Genomic DNA, 25,683 nt, shown 5'->3' on the forward strand with positions numbered 1-25,683 from the left:
GTGTGTCTGTGGTGGCCTCACAAATGTTGATGTTTCGCCATGACACAGGAATTTGTTGTACCTCAGGCATACAATGTCCGATCTGCCTCAAACTTCACATGTTTGACAAGAGTCCTGGCCTGAAGACATCTACATTCCAATATTCAGTCAAAGTTATAGCGCCACCAACTGGCAGCAGGATGTGTGTCACTTTTTGAAAAAAAATTAAATCACTGTCTTACTTTCACCCGATTTACTTCAAACTTCATCAGTATAATGTGAAAACATGACAGATATAGACATACGAATGGATTCCTGATATTTTATAAACTGTTGCTATGGCAAAGTGTCATTTTAATTATTTTTTTGGGCGTTTTTGAGACTTAGCATGCTTGAAATTGTGTGTGTGTGTTTGTGTTTGTGTGTGTGTGTGTGTGTGTGTGTGTGTGTGTGTGTGTGTGTGTGTGTGTGCGCGTGCGCGTATTTTCTATACATGGGCTTTACAGAAGGTCATTCTGTTTTTGAAAAGACACATGTCTTAAAATTAATTATTTACTGATAAAAATCAAATTGATTTAAAAAGTAAATTTCACATGATTTTCTAGTTTATAAGTTGTCTGGGTATCACCAGACCAAGCTCAATTTAAGATTGATCAATGAGCATTATTTGAATGACTCTGTATGCAATTGGATAGTCAACTAAACAGACTACTAAACTCGCCAATAGTGTGCCAGGTGAATAAGTTAGTCTGTGATTTGTTCCCGCAAAAGTGTAACAGAAGCAGTAGAAATGAATGTACAGGTTTTCAGACTGTGTTGCAGGGCGAAGTCAGGCTGGGTTTACCCAGTCAGTCTAAGTAAATTTTATAATAAAGTAATACAATATCACCATTCGGACGGTATTCTGCGCTCATTTAAAATTGATGTGACATCATCTGACATGAAACTGATTCATTAAATTGAATTGATCTCATAGATGTGACTGTTGTGGTTCGTAGTCATAGCAGCACCAACTGCTGCAGTTAATGTGGTGAATCCATTTTCATTTGTAGGGCACTAACAATATAGTTTTATATAATTCGTTTAACAATTGTGTTAATACAATAAAAAGACCATGAATTAAATACTGGCCTTCTGGACTTACAAAATTTTGAGCTGCAAAAGATAACTTTGCACATATTTGAAAATTACCTATTATATCATATTACATTAGAATTCATCTATATTTAAATTACATCATGGGTGTGGCTTGTGGTCATAGCGGCACCAGATGCTGCGGTAAATGTGGCATATTTGAGCGATTTTAAAATACTCTCCTGTTTAAATGCATATTGCCTGTCTTGCACAATTTGCCTGAAGCCACTGGGGTGGTGGTGCCACCGGCTTGGGCCCGTCATCGCTGCTCGCAGCTTTAATTATTATTATTATTTTATTTTATTTTTTTTACCGACTATTTGGGCATTTTTGGGGTCCTTCCATGCTCGAAATCTCTTGAAACTTTGCACACGCATCAGAATGCGCGGCCATCAGGGCCGGGCTGAAGATGGTACCCGGGCGTGGCAGGGGGGCTCGACAGCGCCCCCTTGAATGCGAGATTTAACTTGGTCCATTATTAAAAAAACGCTTGCACGTATATATATGAAACTCGGTACACATATAGAGCTCATTGGGCTAAACAACGATAGTGCTCATAGTTGTACGTCAGCCAAACAGGAAGTGAGCTATTATGGCTTGTTTGAAAACGCATGCTGTGGAATTTGCGATACTCCTCCTAGACGATTCACCCGATCAGCACCAAACTCGGTCATCATGAAGTCAAGACACTGAGGATGCTAAATTGCGAGCAACTTTTTGATATCTCAAACGGTTTGGCCGTAGCGAAGAGACGAATTTATGGCGAGAAAAGGCAAACAGGAAGTGTGTTATAACTTTTGCATACATTAATTCATTTTGATGAAACTTCAGCTGTGTGTTCGTTGTAAGAGGACGATCACATGGATATGACTTTTGTGAGTCAAAGTTATAGCGCCACCAACTGGCAGCAGGAAGTGTGTCACTTTCAAATTTGCTTTAAATCCCCATCTTATTTTCACCCGATTTACATCAAACTTCATCAGTATAATCTCAAAACATGGCAGATATAGATATATGAATGGATTCCTGATTCTTGAAATACTGTTGTCATGGCAATGTGTCAAAGTCTTATAATCTTTTTTGGTGTTTTTGAGACTCTTCACATGCTTGAAATTGCATGAAACTCAACACACACATCAGACATGCTGTCCAGAAGATGCAAGCAAAGATTCAGAAACGGGCGTGGTAGAGGGGCTCAGTAGCGCCATCTTTTGTCCAAAGCGGGGGGTTAGTTTTATCTACATTCACCAAACTCGGTATATATATTGTACATTTTGAGCCGGACAACTTTCTAATTTACAGTCATTAGCTCTGACCAACAGGAAGTCAGATAATTTGGTTGGAAGATAACAAGAAGTCGAAAACGAGCTCTGAGTTTTTACCTTCTCCTCAAAAGCGATTCATTCAATCTCCTCCAAACTCGGACAACATAAAGTAAATATACAGAAGATGCTAAAATGTGAACGGTTATTGGATATCTCAAACGGTTTTCCCTTAGCAAAAGCCTAAAAAAGACAAAATAAGCACACAAGTGCCTGGTTCATAAATAAGGCTATACTCCCACCTGCTGGTTATTCTATATAGCACACCGTTTTTTTTTTTTTTTTTTCAACACTTATGCTCTCACTTAAATGACCAGTAGACGGCAATATTGTATAAGTTTTCAAGCAAAAAAACTTGCCTCTGTGTGTGTGTGAGAATGGTTTTCTAGCCTGCTGGGGACTTAAACCTGAATGCACACAGACTCATGGGGACTTCCCAATGGGTACAAAAGCTTATAAATCAGACAGAATGAGTTCTTTTGAAAATGTGAAAATGCAGAAAGTTTTGTGTGATGGGTAGGTTTTGGGGTAGGAGCAGTGTAGGAGGACAGAATATGGTTTGTACAGCATAAAAACCATTATGTCTATGGTGAGTCCCCAAACAGATAGTGAACCAGACATGAGTGTGTGTGTGTGTGTGTGTGTGTGTGGGGGGGGGGGGGGGGGGGGTGGAGTGGATGGGCTGAACTGATAAGAGTTGCCTGCAGCATACTTTAGCATTACTAGTGTGTGTGCGTGTGTGTGTGTGTGTGTGTGTGTGTGTGTGTGTTCTTTTTTCTAGCCTGGTGGGGACTTCAACCTGAATGCACACAGACTCATGGGGACACGTGTCACTGATTTCTACAGTGTGTGTGTGTGTGTGTGTGTGTGTGTGTGTGTGTGTGTGTGTGTGTGTGTGTGTGTATGTGAGAGCCACTCTTCTGTCTAAAAAGATTACCTCTCAATGCTGTGCTTTGGCCTGCATTAAAGGATTAAACATATTATTCTGGGTTTGAATAAAAAAATTAATGTATAAAACCAGTTTTTTTGTAGGGCATTGACAATATTGTTTTATATAATTAGTTAAATAATTGTGTTAATACAAATAATTATTAATAAAAATATATAAATATAAAAAAACATTACTAACAAAAGAAAAAACACATTTAATTGTCTTTAAAAAGAAAAGGGAAAAAAGTAGTGTGTGTAACTTAAAAAAATGAGAAGATTAATGCCTTTTGTTTAAGGACAAAAATGAGAACCAATGAGCTACCGGCATATAGAATAACCAGAAGGTGGAGGTGTAGCCTTATTTAGTAACCAGGTTGGATATGTCCTAGGGAACACTGTTTTGAAGATTAAACTATTTTTGTTATTGCAAAACAGTGTTTTCAGACAGTGAAATAAAAACAATGATCTCTCACTGTTTAGATTTTGTCTGTCATTCCCCTCCCCCCTCACTCTCCCTCTCTCAGGATCACTCTATGTGTGTGTGTGTGTGGAGGGGGTCTCTCTCCCTCTCTCAGGATCACTCTATGTGTGTGTGTGGAGGGGGTCTCTCTCCCTCTCTCAGGATCACTCTGTGTGTGTGTGTGGAGGGGGTCTCTCTCCCTCTCTCAGGATCACTCTATGTGTGTGTGTGTGGAGGGGGTCTCTCTCCCTCTCTCAGGATCACTCTATGTGTGTGTGTGGAGGGGGTCTCTCTCCCTCTCTCAGGATCACTCTATGTGTGTGTGTGGAGGGGGTCTCTCTCCCTCTCTCAGGATCACTCTATGTGTGTGTGTGTGTGGAGGGGGTCTCTCTCCCTCTCTCAGGATCACACTGTGTGTGTGGGTGTGTGTGGAGTGTGTGTCTCTTGTGATGCTTATCACTGCTCCAACAATCTCTTGTGATGCTTTGCTGTGCTCCAACGATCTTTTGTGATGCTTCTCTGTGCTCCAACGTTCTACTGAGATGCTTCTCAGTGCTTCAACGATCTACTGTGATGCTTCTCAGTGCTTCAACGATCTCTTGTGATGCTTATCACTGCTCCAACGATCTCTTGTGATGCTTCTCAGTGCTCCAACGATCTACTGTGATGCTTCTCAGTGCTCCAACGATCTACTGTGATGCTTCTCAGTGCTCCAACGATCTACTGTAATGCTTATCAGTACTCCAATGATCTCTAGTGATGTTTCTATGATGCGATCATGTCAGCGCACTTCCTTATATACCCACGTGGGTAGGTGGAGTAAAACTATTTTAAAAATATTTCATGGTTGTGTTTTCCCGGCCCACGCGAAGCTGTTGCCATGTAGATGGGATTCGAAGTGCATTGGGGGTTTCTTTTTTGTTTGAAATTGGTGTTGTTTAAATGACACCAAATTAAATAACTGATTAGTTTTTACAACAGAAATTCATCAAAAAACCTTTCCTCAAAAACAAAATATTTTTTCCTATAATCACTGTAAAGCCGATTTGAAACAATCTGTGTTGTAAAACGGGCTATATAAATGAAGGTGACTTGATGCTTATCACTGCTCCAACGATCTCTTGTGATGCTTCTCAGTGCTCCAACGATCTACTGTGATGCTTCTCAGTGCTCCAACGATCTACTGTGATGCTTCTCAGTGCTCCAACGATCTACTGTAATGCTTATCAGTACTCCAATGATCTCTAGTGATGTTTCTATGATGCGATCATGTCAGCGCACTTCCTTATATACCCACGTGGGTAGGTGGAGTAAAACTATTTTAAAAATATTTCATGGTTGTGTTTTCCCGGCCCACGCGAAGCTGTTGCCATGTAGATGGGATTCGAAGTGCATTGGGGGTTTCTTTTTTGTTTGAAATTGGTGTTGTTTAAATGACACCAAATTAAATAACTGATTAGTTTTTACAACAGAAATTCATCAAAAAACCTTTCCTCAAAAACAAAATATTTTTTCCTATAATCACTGTAAAGCCGATTTGAAACAATCTGTGTTGTAAAACGGGCTATATAAATGAAGGTGACTTGACTTGACTTTAAATATTAAACTGTAAGACTATCGTGACTATCCCTACTTGTATCTCTCAAAGTAGATTGAGATGGTGACCCCTTGTAAATCTTTAGCGACCCCCGGGTTGGGAAACACTGCCCTGTAGCAAGCATCAAAGAAGCAATATTTTATGTTTGATGACAATTTTCCTCAGTTCAAATGGGTACAGCAACAATGAAAGTGTAGAAATGTGTTCATCTGTATAATAACTCAATTAATAACAAGTTATCATTGATAATATAGTGTTATCATAATGTAATTTTCATGCTGCTCTGCTGTAATTACTGATATGGCACTTCGGTCTTTGAGTTGCTAAAGATGATATGTTTTCAATGTTTGGGTCCTAGAAAATGCTAACAAACAACATTTTCCTTAAATTTTATAACCTGTTTTTACTTCCCTTCCTTAAGGTATTGCACAATTGCGGCCAGGCACTGAAGGGGGTTACAAGGTGCCATACAACCCAGAAGCTACAGGTTGTGGGGCAGCTATGAGGTCCATGTGCATAGGCCTTAGGTGAGGGTCAAACATGCTTTCTTTTGTACTTTGACATTTTTGGCTGTAGTGTTGGGGATATATAATTGTCTTTGCTTCACAGATATCCTCATCCTGATCAGCTGTCCTCACTGGTTGCAGTTGCTGTGGAGACTGGAAGAATGACTCATCCACATCCAACCGGTTTCCTTGGAGCTGTGGCTTCAGCCTTGTTTACCGCCTATGCAGTCCAGCGCAGACCAATCACAACCTGGGGCCTGGGATTGCTGAAGGAGGCTTGTCCGGTAGCAAAAGCATTTGTTCTGTCTGCAGGATATGCTGTTACTGAGACTGAAAGAGACTGGGACTACTTTATTAGGAAATGGAAATGGTGAGAAGTTGAATTTTAAGGCACATCTTTTTTGTTACATGTTTTTAGACTGGTATATAGGCTGGCTATATTGAACCGTGTTAATCTGCATTTATTTATTATGTTAGGTCAGGAGCATTTATACAGTGACATAATGTTATTTTTTGTCTCTTCCCACTACCACAAAGAATTTTATTTACAGGCTGTCAGATTTATTTTAAAGCTATTTATATCCAAATTAGAGAAAGTGTATATGAAATTTAAGTCAATTTTAGTGCTTTTAACATTATAGGCTACTTTGTTTCAAAGCTCCCTTACAGAAATTGATAATATTAATGTTCATTAAATATCTTAATGTCTTATTCAATATAATGATTATGGCAAGCAGTGAGGTGAGGGACCGTAAGACAAGACTGGTGTGGCGTGCAGCTGGCGCTCATTAACACTCGCCACCTGCCCGCTCTCACGGTCCCTCGCCTCGCTGCTTGCCACAATGATCAACCAGAAAATATACTAAATCAATGTAGTGGAGAGACAAGAAGGGTTTAACCGTGCCACAAGGTAATTTCTGCCAACCCAGTGACAATCATTCTGAGCATGAAACGCTACAATTGCAGCTGTAATTTGAGAGTAGAAGCCCAAGGTCTTGTAACATGGTTTGGATAGATAGGAGCTATTGATCAACCTAAAGATGTGATGCCATGAAGTTTTAAGCTTAATGTCAAGTAGCCTAGTTGCTGGTAATGGCCTATAGAGGCTGCAACAGGATAAGAGCACTTTTAAGCTCTGTTTTCAAACAGTTAAAATAACAAATAAATGTATACTCTAAGAGCGCTCCACAAGAAATGTTTGATGCTCAATATTGACTAAGTAAATTTTGTAATATTATTAATAATTTCTAGTAATAATGACTAGTAAATTCACTTTTTAAACTGTTTATTATACATAGTTCAATGTTCAATGGCATTCTAAATTAATGCATGCTGCATTTTAACGCACATACAGTAGCCACATTGTGCACACAGAATCATTGTAAGACAGAAATGTATTGCCAATTCTGTTCTCTAAATTAGCTTAGAAACTGAAAAAATTGTGCATTTTGTTTCTTAGTAACGAAAACCCACAGCTTCACTATTAGTAGAGAGATGTTGCCAGGTCAAATGAATTTAGATGCAATCACTCTCTGACTTTATCTCTATCTTATTTGTAATGAGCAAAAATCTGTGAGCAATATAATAACCCAAAGAAAAAAGAACTGATAAAAATAAGCTGTTATATGAGAGCAATTGCCTTGTCAAGTGCACGTCATAAGAATGCTTCAAATGACAAGCAAGCTTGCTTTTACTGTCTCGACTCCAGTCATTTAATTTCTGACTGTAAGGCGTGGAAGCAAATACACTCTGCTTCCAAATCCAAAAGTGTTGCACTCGTACACCCCGTATATGAGGAAAGCCATACAACCGCTCTTTCCTATCAGCCTTTCCTACTGACTGGTTCAGTGTCTGTCTCAGTTGATTCTGAGTGTAAACCTGTCACCATTTTGCGAGACAATGGGTTAGTTCAGTCATTTATCTTAGAAGAATTATTGCCCCGATCTACCGAGACTTATACGGGTACAGATGTGCTTACACTCAGAATTGGAATGCAGTGTATTAACGTTCCTCTTCACAATGTCTACTTGAAATCAGACCTTGTAACCGGTACTGTAAAACTTGGTGTACGTTCTCAGTTACCTGTCGAGGGGGTGGGCGGTATTCTTCAAAATGACCTCGCTGGGGGTGACGTTTTTTCCCGTCCAATAGTGGTCCATACCCCTAAATTGTGTGAGCAACCTGACTTAGGCCGTCAATTTCCTGCAGCTTTCCCTGCGTGTGTCGTGACAAGGGCCCAATCAGCTAAGTTCAGAGACATGTTGGATCTGTCTGAATCATTTTTAGTAGCACAGGATGAATTTGTGGAAGATAAGATGGCAGTAGAACCAGAGATTTGCCCTAAATCAGAGAAAGCCGTTACATTTCCTTTAAAAGTTTGTAGGGAACAATTGGCTGCTGCACAGAAATTAGACCACTTATTGGTGAAATGCTTTGACGCTGCTGTCCCCCTTAGTCATGTGTCTAATGCTAAGGTAGCTTATTTCTTGGAAGATACAGTGCTCATGCGTAAGTGGAGGCATGAAGCTCACAAGGATTCGCAAGAATCGATCCAAATTGTATTGCCAGCTGATTACCGAGAGCAGGTGTTAAAACTGGGTCATGAACATGTGCTGGCAGGACATTTGGGTGTCACAAAAACCTTTCGCAGAGTTTCCCGGTATTTTTATTGGCCCGGATTAAAATCTGATGTGTCTAAGTTTTGTAGATCGAGTCCTGTATGCCAATTGGCTGGAAAGCCCAATACAAATATACCAGTTCACGAGTTTGTGTGCCCATATAATCTTAGTGAAAGTGGTAAACAGATTTGGCTTGCTGTCTGCTATAGAGGGGCTCGGAGAGGATATTCTACCCGAGCTCCGATTGCCCCCCAAAAACATAATGCAGAAATAGACAGCAAGCAAGAATCATGGAAATTTGAACAGCTCATGATTACGGGAGGAGTCTGCATAATTATTCCAGAAGACCCCCCAAAATTGCTAAATAGACTGAGTGGAAGATGGCACTGTAGCAGTACTGAGGTAGGTAACTGCTGTGGCAGTTTATGAAATAGGTGAGGGGTTGCAGCAGCATCAAGCAGAGCACTGCAGCAACATTCTAGAATTGGTGAGGCGCTGCAGCAGCATCAAGCAAAGCACTGCAGCAACATTCTCGAATTGACGGGGCATTGCAGCAGCATCAAGCAAAGCGCTGCAGCAACATTCTCTAATTGACGGGCACTGCAGCAGCATCAAGCAAAGCGCTGCAGCAACATTCTCAAATTGGCGGGGCACTGCAGCAGCAGTCTCAAAAATGTTGGGGCAACGCAGCAGCTTTCCCAAATTGGCAGGGCACTGCAGCGGCAGTCTCAAAATGGCGGGGCACTGCAGCAGCATCGAGCAAAGCACTGTGACAGCATTCTCAAACTGGCGGGGCACTGCAGCTGCCTCCAACATTCTCGAATTGGTGGGGCACTGCAGCAGCTTCAAGCAAAGCACTGCAGCAGCATTCTCAAAATGGCGGGGCACTGCAGCAACATCGAGCAAAGCACTGCAGCAGCATTCTCAAACTGGCGGGGCACTGCAGCAGCTTCAAGCAAAGCACTGCAGCAGCATTCTCAAACTGGCGGGGAACTGCAGCAGCCTCCAGCATTCTCAAATTGGTAGGGCACTACAGCAGCTTCAAGCAAAGCACTGCAGCAGCATTCTCAAACTGGCGGGGAATTGCAGCAGCCTCCAGCATTCTTAAATTGGCGGGGCACTGGGGCGGCAGTCTCAAAATGGTGTGGCACTGCAGCGGCAGTCTCAAAATGTTGGGGCAATGCAGCAGCATTGAGCAAAACACTGCAGCAGCAGTCTCAAGATGGCAGGGCACTGCAGCGGCAGTCTCAAGATGGCGGGGCACTGCAGCGGCAGTCTCAAAATGGCAGGGCAATGCAGCAGCATTGAACAAAACACTGCAGCGGCAGTCTCAAGATGGCAGGGCACTGCAGCGGCAGTCTCAAGATGGCGGGGCACTGCAGCGGCAGTCTCAAGATGGCGGGGCACTGCAGCGGCAGTCTCAAGATGGCAGGGCACTGCAGCGGCAGTCTCAAGATGGCAGGGCACTGCAGCGGCAGTCTCAAGATGGCAGGGCACTGCAGCGGCAGTCTCGAATTGGCGGGGCACTGCAGCGGCAGTCTCGAATTGGCGGGGCACTGTAGTGACAGTCTCGAATTGGCGGGGCAATGTAGCGGCAGTCTCAAATTGGCGGAGCACTGCAGCGGCAGTCTCAAAATGGCATGGCACTGCTGCGGCAGTCTCAAATTGGCAGGGCACTGTAGCAGCGGTCTCAAATTAGCGGGGCACTGCAGTGGCAGTATCAAGCAAAGCATGGCAATGGCAGTCACAAATAACGAAGCACTGCAGTGGCAGTATCAAATTGAGAAGCACTACAGCGGCTGCATCAAATTGGAGGAGCACTACAGTGGCAATATTAAATTGTGGAGCACTGGGCACTGCAGCGGCAGAATCAAGCAAAGGATTGCAGCGGAAGTCACGAATTAGCGAAGTACTGCAGTAGCAGCATCAAATAGGAGAAGCACTTCAGCATAAAATTGGCGCAGCACTGCAGTGGCAGAATCAAATTGCGGAGCACTGCGGCATCGAACTGCGAAGCACTGCAGCGGCTGCATCAAATGGTGGAGCACTGCAGTGGAAGTATCAAATTGTGGAGCACTGGAGGGGCAGCATCAAAAATGGAGGAGCAGTGCAGCGGCAGCATAAAATTGGAGGAGCATTGCAGCGGCGGTATCAAATTGCGGCTCACTGCAGCATCGAAAAAGGAGGAGCACTGCAGTGGCAGCATCAAATAGGAGTAGCACAGCAGAGGCAGCATTAAATAGGAGGAACACTGCAGCGGCAGTATTAAATAGGAGGTGCACTGCAGTGGCAGCATTAAACTGGAGGAGAACTGCAGCATCAAATTGATGGAGCACTGCAGCAGCGTCAAATTGCGGAACATTGCAGCAGCAGCATTAAAAAGGAGGAGCCCTGGAGTGGCAGCATGAAACTGGAGGAGCACTGTAGCGGCAGCATCAAATAGAAGGAGCACTGCAGCGACGGTGTCAAAAAGGAGGAGCACTGTAGCATCAAAATAGGAGGAACACTGCAGCGGCAGCATCAAATAGGAGGAGAACTGCAGTGGCAAAAACAAATAGCAGGAAAACTGCAGCATCAATATAAGAGGAGAACTGCATTGGCAGTGTAAAAATGGCGGAGCACTGCAGCGGCAGTATCAAAATGGTGGAGCACTTTAGCATCAAAATAGGAGGGACACTGCAGCGGCAGCATAAAATAGGAGGAGAACTGAAGTGGCAGAATCAAATAGGAGGAAAACTGCAGCATCAAATAGGAGGAGAACTGCAGTGGCAGTATTAAACTGGAGGAGCACTGCAGCAGCAGCATTAAAAGGGAGGAGCCCTGCAAGTGGCAGCATTAAACTGGAAGAGCACTATAGGGGCAGCATCAAATAAGAGGAGCAGTGCAGCGGCAGTGTCAAAGTGGTGGAGCACTGTAGCATCAAAAGAGGAGGAGCACTGCAGCGGCAACATCAAACTGGAGGAGCAACGCAGCGGCAGCATAAAATAGGAGGAGCACTGCAGCAGCGGCAAAATGACAGATCACTGCAGTGGCAGCATTAAATAGTAGGGGCACTGCAGTGGCAGCATCAAAGTGGAGGAGCACTGCAGTGGCAGCATCAAAATTACGGAGCACTGCAGTGGCAGCATTAAATAGTAGGAGCACTGCAGTGGCAGCGTTAAATAGTAAGGGCACTGCAGTGGCAGCATTAAACTGGAGGAGCACTGTAGCATCAAAATAGGAGGAGCACTGCAGAGGCAGCATCAAATAGGAGGAGAACTGCAGTGGCAGTATCAAATAGGAGGAGCACTGCAGCAGCAGCAGCATTAAACTGGAGGAGCACTGCAGCGGCAGCGTCAAAAATGACGGATCACTGCAGTGGCAGCATTAAATAGTGGGGCACTGCAGAGGCAGCATCAAATAGGAGGAGAACTGCAGTGGCAGTATCAAATAGGAGGAGCACTGCAGCAGCAGCATTAAACTGGAGGAGCACTGCAGCGGCAGCGGCAAAAATGACGGATCACTGCAGTGGCAGCATTAAATAGTGGGGCACTGCAGTGGCAGCATCAAACTGGAGGAGCACTGCAGTGGCAGCATCAAATAAGAGGAGCACTGCAGAGGCAGCATTAAATAGTAGGAGCACTGCAGTGGCAGCATCAAAATGACGGAGCACTGCAGTGGCAGCATTAAATAATAAGGGCACTGCAGTGGCAGCATTAAACTGGAGGAGCACTGTAGTGGCAAGCAAAGCCCTGGAGCATCAAGCGAGGGACTGTGGCATTAAGTGAAGGACTACAATGGTGATATCTAGTAAATCCAAATACTGCAGCAGCAGTATCAAATTGGCAGAGCACTGCAGCGTCAAGCAAAGATGGCTTGTTTGATGAGGCTGAGGTCCGAACAAAGTAAAATCGAAAGGCCTCTGAGGACCACCAACCCAATAGTTTAATTGATGGTGTGGCAGTCTTTTTTGGCCTGCGGTGGTGTCTGCTCCATTGCGGAAGAAGTGAGGTGAATATAAGTAAGCCTAATTACCAGAGTGGGTGGGGATCTGCTGAAGCTTTTTTAATGAACTTCACTGCCTGGTGACAGGAAGGTTGTTCTCATCAGAAAACAGCGGGTCGAGAAGTGAGGAGATCAGCACCTCCCTGTGGCAAGGGAGAAGGAAAGATATTGATATTGCTGGATGGGTGTCGGGAGATTGAAGATAGGAATGAAAAGGCAGTTTTTTTTTTTTTTTTTTAATTGATCCGTTTATTGCTTTTGATGAGATTAGAAATTTAAAGCAGCCGAGATAGACTTTGATGGTACTAGATTGGGTGGACATCTCGTATGACATCAAAAATTGAAAAAGAGGGAGAATTTGGGGAAACAAGTTGGTTGTAGGAATTGTTTGAAAAAGCTCTCCAAGTTGTCCAGTAGGATTGCAATGCTGGGGTTGGAACGGTGTCCACCTTCGGGCTAATGCTCTTAATATTTATGCCAAAATCTGGGAAATATAGAAATTAAGATAAAAACTCCACTCTTCTCCTGAAAAAGTCTGCTGGTTCCTCAGTGACAACTTTTATAGCGTCAAACAACTAACTAAGCTAAACTTATTTAAAACAAATACTTGAAATAAAATCATAGTGATAAAACTGCCTTAAAAGACAGAAAACATCTTGGAAAATATAAAGTGTAATTTGATTGTTTAGTTCAACTCGTATCCATTAGAAACCACGGAGGGGCGGGGCTTATGAGCTATACTGGGACCAACCTCCTGGGGTGATTGAGGCGCGGAGGCTTGGTGGAGACAGGTGATGGATCCATAGCAATGATGTAGTAGGAACTGTAAGAGCAATGCAGCTGAGAAGGAGGCAATAAACTGTAGAGGAAGCAGAAGCTGGATGGAATAAGGTTGGAGAATAGAAAGCTTGGGGAGCAACCCCATGCTTGGATCGGCTCCAATGGCGGCGGAGAAAAGAAAAGAGAGGGAGGGGCATGACCATCTGCGGAGGCAGCCTCACGCTTTGGGTCTGCACCTATAGCAGAGGAGAAATTAAGGGGGGGGGCAGGACCGTTTGCGGAGGCAGCCTCACGCTTTGGGTCTGCACCTATAGCAGAGAAGAAATTAAAGGGGGGGGAGGGCAGGACCGTTTGCGGAGGCAGCCTCACGCTTTGGGTCTGCACCTATAGCAGAGGAGAAATTAGGGGGGGGGGAGGGCAGGACCGTTTGCGGAGGCAGCCTCACGCTTTGGGTCTGCACCTATAGCAGAGAAGAAATTAAAGGGGGGGGCAGGACCGTTTGCGGAGGCAGCCTCACGCTTTGGGTCTGCACCTATAGCAGAGAAGAAATTAAGGGAGGGGGGGCAGGACCGTTTGCGGAGGCAGCCTCACGCTTTGGGCCTGCTTCAATAGCAGAGGAGAAATGTATTATATAGCTTTTCTTGATTTAACAGAGAATAAAAGCCAGAAAGCACAGAAATATAGGAAGCGTGAAAAGAAGAACAGAAGAAGCTATACTTACCTGTGGGAGGGTGAAAGGTAACAGTCGAAGAGGCCGTGGAACTATTGCGAGCAGACGCGGAACTAATGTCTGCGGCCGCGATAGTACCGGCCGAATTAAGGGGCGGACGTGAAAGCGTCGGCAGCTGCGGCTGCCGGCTGAAACTGAAACGGACCGTATAGATCGTGCAGTTGTTTGTGTTGATGTTTGCGTGTTGCTGCGAGAACGCTGAATGCGGCGTGAGAGAGAGTTTTGGTGAAAACACAGATCGTGAAGTTGCGCTTTTGAATTCCTCTGGGTGAAATGGAAAACCCGCGCTGGATAACGCCTGAGCGCGTCGACGGACTCCTCAGCAGGAGGTACGAGGCTTAACGTTACTGCTGAAGAGGATGATGTTGATGATGATGAAGGCCTCGATGCATCGCGATGAGGATCGACCGAGCCCCGTTATGATTCTAGATGGAAGAAGAGGTTTTCTTGAGCGAGGTGTTATGTGGAGCGGAGAGACCGGCGGTCTGGAGATCAACAGGTGAAATGAGCAGCGCAGCCAGTCAAGCAGAGTTGGGCAGGCCAAATGCTTCAGGAACCAAAAAGGGGAAGAGGTAAGCTGCTGGTTTTATACCTTGGTCTTAATTGAAAGATTAGATGGGCGTACTCCTCCCGAAATTACGTTTATTAACTTCACTTGCCCCCTTGCAGCCGATACCGGTTATGAGAGAACCTTTTGAGCGACTCCTTGTTGACTATGTGGGTCCGGTACCCAAATCCAGGTCAGGACACGAATATATTTTGACAATCATGTGTACCGCAACTCGCTTCCCAGAAGCGATACTGTTACGTTCGATTAGAGCCCAAGTGGTAATTAAAGAGTTGGTGAAGTTCTGCACTACCTTTGGTCTGCCTCATGTTGTGCAAACTGATCAAGGGTCTAACTTCACCTCAAAGGTATTCACTCAGAATACCCTTGCTGAGTTAGGGGTTAAACATCAGCTTTCAATTTTTCATCAAACCCTTAAATCAATGTTACGCTCCTATTGCATACGATGGGAAGGATTGGGCTGAGGGTCTTCCATACCTTATGTTTGCTGCTCGTGAAGCAGAGCAAGAGAGTCTTGGGTTTAGTCCCGCTGATCTTGTTTTAGGGCACACTGTGCAGGGTCCTTTGAAGTTGCTAATTGAGCAATTATTAGCTAAAGACTCCTCTCCAGGGGCTGTTCTTGACCATGTCATTACTGTTCGTGAGCGATTGCATAAGGCCTGTGAACTTGCCAGAGACCACTTGGTTACAGCTCAGTCAAAAATGAAGACCTGCTACGATAAAAGAAGCATGAGTCATAGTTTTAAACCTGGTGACAGTGTTCTTGTTCTCTTGCCTGATCCGGGTTCTGTGTTCCAAGCTAAATTTTCAGGTCCTTATGAAGTCAAAGAAAAACTCAAGTCCCGCTAACTTCAAGGGCATCTGAGATCTCTGCGTTTGTCACTCCTGAACACTTCCTACAATATGAGGTTCTAGCTTTCGGCATGAGAAATGCTCCTGCCACCTTCCAGCGCCTTATGCAGGTGGTTCTGACAGGAGTGCCGAATTGTGACGCATACCTAGATGATGTAGTCATCTATTCAAAAACCTGGGAAGATCATGTCAAAACCTTGGAGTTGGTATTCAGTCGCTTGGCGGCTGCTTCTCTAACCTTGAATCTCCCCAAATGTGAAATAGGTAAAGCTGTGGTAACCTATCTAGGGAAACAAGTTGGTCAGGGATGTGTCAAGCAAGTTGAGGCCAAGGTGGCTGCCATACTTGAGTTTCCTAAATCCCCTGTAACAAGCGTGATTTACGCCGATTCTTGGGTATGAGTGGGTACTATCAGGGTTTTTGTTGTAATTTCTCCACTGTTGTGTCACCCCTTATGGACCTTCTTAGTACTACCAAGAGTTTTAAGTGGAGCACTGAGTGTGATATTGCTTTTAAGGCTGCAAAAGATCTCCTTTGCCATGCCCCAGTGTTGTCTGCCTCTAACTTTGACCTGCCTTTCAAACTCCAAGTAGATGCCAGTGGTACCGGTGCTGGAGCAGTCCTGTTGCAGGAGGACTCCCATGGAATTGGCCACCCAATCTGCTACTTCTCAAAGAAGTTCTCGAAATGTCAGCTACGCTACAGTACAATTGAAAAGGAGGCCCTGGCTTTGCTTCTAGTTCTTCAGCATTTCGAGGTTTATTTAGGAAGTAGTGCAATCCCTATCAACGTGTACACTGACCATAACCCACTGATTTTTCTCTCCCGCATGTCCAACTCTAATCAGCGCTTGATGCACTGGGCCCTAATTGTCCAGGAGTATAACCTTAACCTCCAGCACATCCGTGGAAAAGACAATGTGGTGGCGGATGCGCTCTCTAGAACTGCAGATGTGGAGCCTTAAGTGGGTTGGTTAACCAAGTTACGTTTGAATTGCATTTCTAGTGGAGTTTCTCTGAGTAGTTTATTTTACAATCTGTGGGTTGTAAAATTTAATGGTGGGGGTGTTACGTGCTTTGTGGTGTTTGTTTTCTTTTGTTTCTCTCCATGTCTACTGTCACTATATTCATGCAGGTGATTGGGATCACCTGTTGCTGATTTGCTGCCCATTAACCTCAGCTTCACTGATTGGCTGCAGCCAGGAGAAAGTCAGCATAAAAAGCCAGCACCATCTCACAGCAAAGGGAGAGAGAGGGTTGCAGATGCTAACTTGCCACATGGACTGCTTTTCACTGGCTCCAGATAGCTTCATCCTGTTGTGTTAAAACCTGCTAAGAATTGGTGCACTTGTAGATGTAGTTGAGGACTTCTAGTTTTGTTTAGGCTTTAAGAATTTCTTTGAAGGAAACTTGTAGGGAGGTGGGTGCCATTTTTGTTTAACTTTGCGTTTATCCTGGTTATGTGTAGTCAGGAAGAAAGGGAAGTTTATTTGTTATTTATTTAAGTTTTGTTTAATGTTTAGGTAAGTTAGGGTTAAAACTGAGTTAGAAATCCTTTGTTTGTTTTGTTGGCCTTTGCCCCCTCCTGAAGTTTGTTTCCGTTTATCTTATCTTTATATTCTTTTGATTCAATAAATACTTTTCTTAAGCTCATTGGTTTTGGATGTGTGTTACTGGGGCTGGTGACAAGATGTTCCTGTGCTCTCTCTCTCCAAAACTTTGTTACTGCTATGCCTATAGCCCTAGACTAAAAGAAAGAAAGGCTAGTATGTAACAAAAACTACTCAGTAAGTGTTTGTAACTTTTCTCATTTCATTGTTTGTTCATTTGTTGTTAGATAAGTGTGTCTGTGTCGTGCAGTGGTGTGGTGTGTATTATTATTTTTGGTGTATTCTCGCGGTGTGTGTGGAGGAGTTAGCCTTTGTTTGGTCATTGCCACGTGTGTGAATGTGTTTATTGGGGGCATTCTCAGCTGCTTTCAATAATTCCAGTATTGTTCCTGATCGATTTCTCCTGTCTACCTGCTGCTGCTGCCTGCCTCAGTGTTTGTAGCTTTGTATAGTTGCATTTGAATCTACATTTGATATATTTTCTTTGTTATCTATACTGCTAAATATAACCTACTCATCACCATATATTGTTTAATAAAGCCTATTAAGTTAAATTTGACATCAATAGCTTTTACTCTAAATCACTACCACGTGTTAGCTTTTCACTAGCCTGGTAGCTTTCCATCCTGACACCTGGGTCTCCTGTTTTCTGAGTTCTTCAAACAACTGTGGTAAGTTTTGGATTCATCAACAAAGACGGTAAGGCATGTCTTCTTCTCCTCCTGTCATTGACACTTGCACTGAAAGCTACATGTTTAGCATATCTATCTCCATTGGTGAACAGGGCTTCACATGTAATAAATGTAAGGAAATAGTCGGGCTGACGGAGAAGATTTCAGAATTAGAGGCACGCATCCAGACTTTATGAGAGAGTAGTGAGAATGTAACAGCTTTAGATACTGCTTTGGATGCAACTAGCTTAGTGAACATTCATTGTTTGGTTCCAGCTAAGCCCTTGCAGCTGGGCAATTGGGTAAATGTGAGACGTCATAGTAGTGGATCTAAAAAACACTCTTCCGTTCCAATTAGAACATCAAAGGTTCTCCCCACTCAGTGACGCACCCACTGAGGATCCTGTTGAAAGTGCCCTAGTTATTGGCAATTCTATTACATGGAGCGTGAAAATAGAGACACCAGCCACCATAGTCACATGTTTACCGGGAGCAAGTGTGCCTGACATCAACGCAATTTTAAAAGTGCTCGCTAAAGCTAATCGTAAATTCTCTAAGATTATTATTCACGTCGGCACAAATGATGTTCGACTTCGCCAGTCGGAGATCACCAAAATTAACATTGAAGAGGTGTGTAAACTAGCAAGTATGATGTCAAAGGCAGTCTGTTTCTCTGGTCCCCTCCAGGTTAAAAGGAGTGATGAAATAGTTAGCAGATTATCATCACTCAATGGCTTGTTGTCTAAGTGGTGTCCGCAAAATGACATCATAGACAATTGGAAAAGTTTTTTGGGGCAGACCTGACCTGTTGAAGATAGACGGCATTCATCCTTCCTGAGCTGGTTCTGCTCTTCTCTCTAGTAATTTGGCACATAGTCTTAGATCTAAACCTTGAATCACTGGGGCCCAGGTCAGGAAGCAAACAAACCGTCTGCTTGCTGTCTCACGTCACCAGAGTCAGATAAATCCCAGCACATAGAGACTCTTTTACCTAGATATTATCACATATAGTCTATGTCTGTTCCCCGGATTAGTAAATAAAAAAAAGCCATCTAAACCATTCAACAGTAAAAATTGAATTGATGTCCAACAAATAAACAACAGATATACTACAGATGAACAATTGATAAAGCTTGGGTTGCTGAATATTCGATCCCTTTCGCCAAAAACGCTTATTGTTAATGATATGATTATAGAACATAACCTAGATGTGCTGTGTTTGACAGAAACCTGGCTAAAACCTGACAACTCTATTACTTTAAATGAGTGCACCACCCCGAGATTATTGTTATAAGCATGAGCCACGTCTGAAAGGTAAAGTGGGAGGTGTTGCTGTAATTTATAATAATATATTCAGTATTACTCAGAAGTCTAGTTTCAAATATAATTCCTTTGAAGTTTTGGTGCTTTATGTAACATTGTGGAGTGTAAATAATGAATCCCGTTTGACATTTGTGTTGGCTACTGTATACAGGCCATTAGGGCACAATACACACTCTATCAAAGAATTTGCTGGTTTTCTATCAGAGTTAGTACTGGCTGCAGATAAAGTACTAATTGTTGGTGATTTTATGGTGATCCATGTAGACAATAAAAATGACGCATTGGGACTGGCATTTAGAGACATTCTAAACTTCATTGGAGTTAGACCACATAATGTATCGAGACCCACTCACCGCCTTAATCATACTTTAGATCTAATAATGTCACATGGAATAAATGTTGATACTGTTAAATTTCTGCAGCAGAGCGATGACATCTCAGATCATTACCTAATATCATGTATACTTGATGTAGCTACCTCATCAGTTACATCTCCTCAGCATTACAGATAGCCAAGAGGAACTTGATGTTGCAACAGAAACTATTGACTCTCTCTTAACTAGCACTTTAGACATAGTTGCTCCCTGGCAATTGGATTATATGCTATTGGATTAAATAACTATTGGATTATTTGCTTTAAGAAGATTAAAGCAAATAATCCAATGCCGTGGTACAATGAGCACACTCGGGCCCTTAAAATAGCAGCCAGAAAAATGGCGCGCAGCTGGAAGAAAACAAAACTGGAGGTTTTTCGCAATTTGTGGAAAGAGAGCATGATTGCATACAGAAAGGCCATAAAAAGAAAACAGTGATGTTATCAGCTTATTTTAATTTATCATAGAGTGACCATGTTGGCAGATCAGTATTATAGTTTATAGAATTTAGGATATATACCGAATTTTTTTAAGTTGGCTATAATTAAACCACCTATTAAAAAATATGCAACTTGATCCTAAAGAATTAGTCAATTACAGGCCAATCTCAAATCTACCGTTCCGTTTCGGGGAAATCGAGCTGAGTCGAAATGCTGTGAGAACGCCTCTGCGTTAATGCGTCGTGAAGTGCGTGTAGAACCATTCCATCGGAAGATCGATCAATCATCGGCGTGATGACGTCATCGACCGGAAGCTATAAAGCGTCCGTGAAAACAAACAGGAACTAGCTTCTGTGCCTTCAGCAAGCGATTTGTTTGAACCTGTCTGTCTATTTGGTGTTTTTGTCTGTCTATTTAGAAGATTTTTCCACCCTTTTGTTAAATATATTATATATTAACAAAAAAAAGAGAAAATAAATAGATTGAAAATGGTGAGTGATAGCAGTCAGTTCAAGAGGTGTGTTCATCCCTGCCCACGCTACATCACGGGTGGGGATACACACGCTCTTTGTGTTGCCTGCTTGGGAGCGCAGCTTGCCCAGGCAGCCATCGAGGGGGCTGCTTGTGAGCACTGTGAGAGACTACCGCTGAGAACGCTGCGCTCTCGCCGGGCACTCTTTGAGGAGGGTTTCTCGGCTCGTGTTCCCCGCGGCTCTGGTCCCGCTGCTGCCGAGGCAGAGCGGAGGCTGCAGTCGTGGGGTTCACAATTGGACGTTGCAGAGGGGTTAGAGACGGGCGCTGCCTTATCTCTGCCCTCACCTGCACCGTCCAGCGGCTCTTTTCGGGGCTTGGAAGCACGCATTGCGGTTTCTTCCCCCCCGAGAGAGTCGCCGGTGCTCCAACTATCCAGCTCTGAGGAGGTGGACGTTGAGAGCATCGCGACTGAAGATTCGCCACTTCAGTCCCCTGCGAGTGAGGAGCTCGTTGAGGTTTTGACGCAAGCAGTGGCCAGATTAAACATCGACTGGCCCACTGAAAGATCAGAGGCAGGAAGAAAGCGTGCTAGTAAACTAGATGAGAGATTCCTGCCCTCTCGCGCTTCAGAACCTCAGCGCCGGGGCCTGCCGTTCTTCCATGATTTGCACACCGAGGCGGCAAGATCATGGAAGAGACCGGTATCATATCATGTATTCAGCCCGCAGACTTCGGTCTACAGCAACATCGTCGGGCTGAAGCAATATGGTTATGGGGTGATGCCAAAGGTAGAAGAGACGCTTGCGAGCCATCTCTCGCCTTCCTCGGCATCGTCCCTGAAGGCCCCGCCTTTACCCACCAGACCATTAAAAACAACGTCGGCACTGGTGGGCAAAGCGTACTCGGCAGCAGGTCAGCCTGCCGCATGCCTGCATACAATGGCAATAATGCAGGCGTATCAGGCTGACCTGCTTAGGGACCTAGATGGACGTGATGAGGTGGGGGGAGAAATTATTAACGAGCTAAGAACATCAGCAGATCTTGCTCTCCGGGCCACCAAGGAGACGGCCAGATGTGTGGGCCGCTCTATGGCAGCACCGGAGAGGCATCTATGGCTCAACCCCACCGAGATAAAGGAGAGGGAGTAAAGCTTCCTGCTGGACGCGCCGCTCTCTTCGGGCGGCCTCTTCGGTGACGCAGTACACACTGTCACCGAGAGATTCCAGGAGTCAAAGAAGCAAGCTGCGGCGCTAAAGCAGTTTTTCCCTCTCTGGGTCCAGGTCCCTGGGGCTGCTGCTGATAAGCAGCCCAAGCCGAGTACGAGCTCCGCTCACAGGGCACAACAAAAACAGAGCGTCGCCACCCGAACTCCCCCTCAGCGCGGGGACGAGGGGCGGCGCTCTCAGGCGAGGCCTTCGAGGGGCAGGGCTGATCTGAGGATAGTTCTGATCGCTAAGAAGGCCTCGTCTAAGCGTTCCTGACGCCAGAAGCGTCAGGATGCTGAGGGTGGTTCCCCCCGTAGGGAAACGGTGTTTACCCCTGCCAACGGTGTTTACCCCTGCCAACGGTGTTTACCCCTGCCAACGGTACCCGTTTCCCTGCGGCGCCCCCTGGGGGCCGCGCTGCCAACCCCGCCGCAACGCCGGGGCGCAGTCGGTCTCCGCCGCTTCAGGGCGCTGTGCTTGCTGTTCAAAGTACACCAGAGGCAAGCCTCGAGAGGCTGGTTCCCTTAGTAGATTTTCTAGACGAGTGGAAACGAATATATCTCATTGGGTCCTGAAGATAATCGAAAGGGGGTACGCCATTCAATTCAAAAGGCGGCCACCTCCCTTCAGCGGTGTCCTACCCACAGAGGTGGGCCCGAAGCAGGCTCTGGTAATGGCACAGGAAGTAGAGACACTCCTGCAAAAGGGGGCTATAGAGAGGGTTCCTCCTCCCAGCAGGGAGTCTGGGTTTTACAGCCGTTACTTCGTGCCAAAAAAGGATGGGGGCTTACGCCCGATATTAGATCTGCATCTATTAAATCGCTCAGTGGCCAAGCTCAAGTTCAAGATGCTCACACTCAGACAGATTGTATATCAGATCAAATCGGAGGATTGGTTTGTCACCATAGATCTCAAAGATGCGTATTTTCATGTCTCCATCCTTCCATATCACAGGAAGTTTCTGAGGTTTGCCTTCGGGGGAGAGGCATACCAATATCGAGTACTTCCCTTCGGTCTAGCACTGTCACCCCGCACATTCACCAAGTGTGTGGATGCAGCTCTGGCGCCGTTGCGTCTGCAGGGCATCCGCATACTGAATTATATCGACGACTGGCTTATTCTAGCGCATACCGAACAGATGGCGGTTCAGAATCGAGATGCTGTTCTCGCACACATGTCGAAATTGGGGTTGAGGCTGAACGCCAAGAAGAGTGTGCTTTCTCTGGCTCAGAGAACCACTTTTTTGGACCGACCAGAATATGGTTTTCGGACCTGATATCTCTCCTGGAAGGCTCTCCTATGGAGATTCCGACCAGGAGGGATCTGCTCTCTCAGGCGGGCGGGAGATTCCTGCACCCACACCCAGAGTTGTGGAAACTGTGGGCCTGGCCTCTGAGGGGGCCAGGCTCATAGAGGAGGGTCTCTCGGCCAAGGTCATAGAGACCATCCTTCACTCCAGAGCTCCGTCCACGAGGAAGCTGTACGCTTTGAAATGGAAACTTTTCTCAGCATGGTGCAGAGAACACCAGTGGGACCCAGTTAACTGCCCGGTTGGTACAGTGCTGGAGTTTCTGCAGGCAAGGTTCTCGGCAGGGTTGACCCCCTCCACAATAAAGGTGTACGTGGCGGCCCTGGCTGTCTTTAGGAAGACACCCTCTAATTACACGTTTCCTCCGTGGTACCTTAAGGTTGAGGCCGGTTATGGACTCGAGGGTCCCGGCATGGGACTTGGCCATTGTTTTGCAGGGCTTATCTGAGCCTCCGTTTGAACCCTTAGAGGAGGTTTCAGAGAAGTTCCTCACCCTAAAGACCATCTTCCTTTTGGCCATTTCGTCTCTAAAGAGAATAGGAGATATTCAGTCTCTGTCAGTAGGGCCCTCATGCCTAGAGTTTGCGCCTGTTATGGTAAAGGCTTTTCTGCATCCCAGACCAGGTTACATCCCCAAGGTTCCTACGAGCCCAACGGGCCCCATTACTCTACAAGCCTTCTGTCCTCCTCCTTTCATGACGTCAGACCAGGAAAGGTTAAATCTGCTGTGCCCTGTCAGGGCGTTAGATACATATGTCCACAGAGCTGACCTGTGGAGAAAGACCGATCAACTGTTCGTCTGTTTCGGAGCCCAGAAAAAGGGGGCTCCAGTATCTAAGCAGAGAATGAGCAAGTGGGTGGTCGAGGCCATCTCACTTGCTTATGAGGCGGTTGGGCAGCACGTCTCCACTGGCTGTCCGGGCGCACTCCACCAGGGGTATGGCTGCTTTTTTAGATAGAAATGGTATACGTGAGGATATCCAGTCAGGATTTCGACCGTATCATAGTACTGAGACTGCTCTAATTAGAGTTACAAATATTTACTCATCATCTGATCGTGGTTGTATCTTTCTATTACTGTTACTTGATCTTAGCGCTGCATTCGATACTATCGATCACAATAATCTTTTGAATAGAATCGAAAATGATGTTGGCATTAGTGGAACTGCATTGGCATGGTTTAAATCGTGCTTATCTGACCATTATCAGTTTGTAGCAGTAAATGAAGAGATGTCACACAGATCACAAGTTCAGTATGGAGTACCGCAAGGCTCAGTGTTAGGACCGTTGCTTTTCTCCCTGTATATGCTACCACTGGGAGATATCATTAGGCATTAGTTTTCATTATTATGCTGACGATACTCAGCTCTATATTTCCTCACGCCCTGACGAAACTTACCAATTCACAAGATTAACGGAATGCATAGCTGATATAAAAAATTGGATGAAGAGTAATTTCCTGCAACTTAATTCAGATAAAACAGAATTTTTAATTACTGGACAGAAAAGCTTCACAAGTAGTAACCTAGAATACCGTCTAACACTTGATGACTGCTCTGTCAAGCCCTCATCGTCAGTGAGGAACCTGGGTGTGCTCTTTGATACCAATCTTTAATTTGAAAGCCACGTTTCTAGCATCTGTAAAACCGCATTCTACCATCTTAAAAATATATCTAAATTGCGGCACATGCTTTCAATGCAAAATGCCTTAATGGTTAGTACATGCGTTCATGAGCTCAAGGCTAGATTATTGTAATGCTCTACTGGGTGGTTGCCCTGCTCGCTTAATAAACAAACTCCAACTAGTCCAAAACGCAGCAGCTTGAGTTCTTACTAGAACCAGGAAGTACGATCATATTAGTCCAGTTCTGTCAACACTGCACTGGCTTCTTATTAAACATTGCATACATTTTAAAATTATTATTACTTACAAAGCACTAAATGGTTTAGCTCCCCAGTACTTATGCAAGCTCTTAAAGGGATAGTTCACTTTGAAATTAAACTTTGATATGTTTTAGCTTACCTCATGGGCATCCGAGATGTAGGAGTATTTGTTTCCCCAGTGGTTTCAATTTTGATCATTTTAGGTCAAACAGTTTCCTGTCTGTGCCTCACATAATACAGGTCTATGGTCACCACCTCAAAGAGCATACACACAGAAGTCCAAATTAAACAATTCCCCATCGTGAGTACACACTGAACCTCTTGTACCTCTTGTACACCACTACATCCGACTGATCCGAGGGCGCGGATTAGTCTGCGCAAGCGCGGAAAGCGCCGGAAGTGGATCTCTCGCGCGTGTTCGTCTCTCATTGTTTACAAAGAAATTTTGGAAGTGTTACCTGTCACTGTGAAGATCTAAACATATTTAGACGTACAGGACATCGCAATGGAAGAAGATTTCGATATATTAACAGACAACAATTTTTTTCACAACCATATTTATTTGAACCAGAATACACTGATCAAGAACTCAAAGCGATGGAGGAAGCATTCGCTGCATCAGCATGTCTTCAAGCCTCAGAGAGACAGAGATCTTTTCAAAATTGGTGGTGTTCTTGTAGCAAGTGTTGTGAGATGCCAACAGAAGTGGAGCGCATATGTTGTCATGAATGGAACATAGCAATGCCACAACTAGTAGACGACAAGGACATGGACAGTATCGCATCACACACCTTCCTGAACTGAAGATCCTGAGTTTTCTCCGCTGTTGAGTCGCAGCGTTTTGCACGTTGTGTTTAGTTTGCCACGAACAAACTGGTGGTGACGTCCAAGGCCAGAGGGACCCAATGGCACGCTGTCAATAGAGTGAGTGTTG

General features: G+C 44.7%; 1 protein-coding gene and 1 pseudogene across 2 annotated transcripts in view; both read left to right on the forward strand.

Annotated features, from left to right (window-relative positions):
* Window positions 1-25,683, forward strand: part of adprh (ADP-ribosylarginine hydrolase) — a 217,370-nt gene that overhangs the window by 97,366 nt on the left and 94,321 nt on the right. For both annotated transcript variants that reach the window (XM_067430396.1, XM_067430397.1), the window contains exons 5-6: window positions 5,844-5,949; window positions 6,032-6,298. In XM_067430396.1, coding sequence (XP_067286497.1) covers window positions 5,844-5,949; window positions 6,032-6,298 — 373 coding nt within the window. The remainder of the gene's footprint in view (window positions 1-5,843; window positions 5,950-6,031; window positions 6,299-25,683) is intronic.
* On the forward strand, window positions 17,776-18,635 carry LOC137056487 (uncharacterized; annotated as a pseudogene).

The sequence above is a fragment of the Pseudorasbora parva genome, chromosome 21, assembly GCF_024679245.1.
Source record: "Pseudorasbora parva isolate DD20220531a chromosome 21, ASM2467924v1, whole genome shotgun sequence".
Taxonomy (NCBI): domain Eukaryota; kingdom Metazoa; phylum Chordata; class Actinopteri; order Cypriniformes; family Gobionidae; genus Pseudorasbora; species Pseudorasbora parva.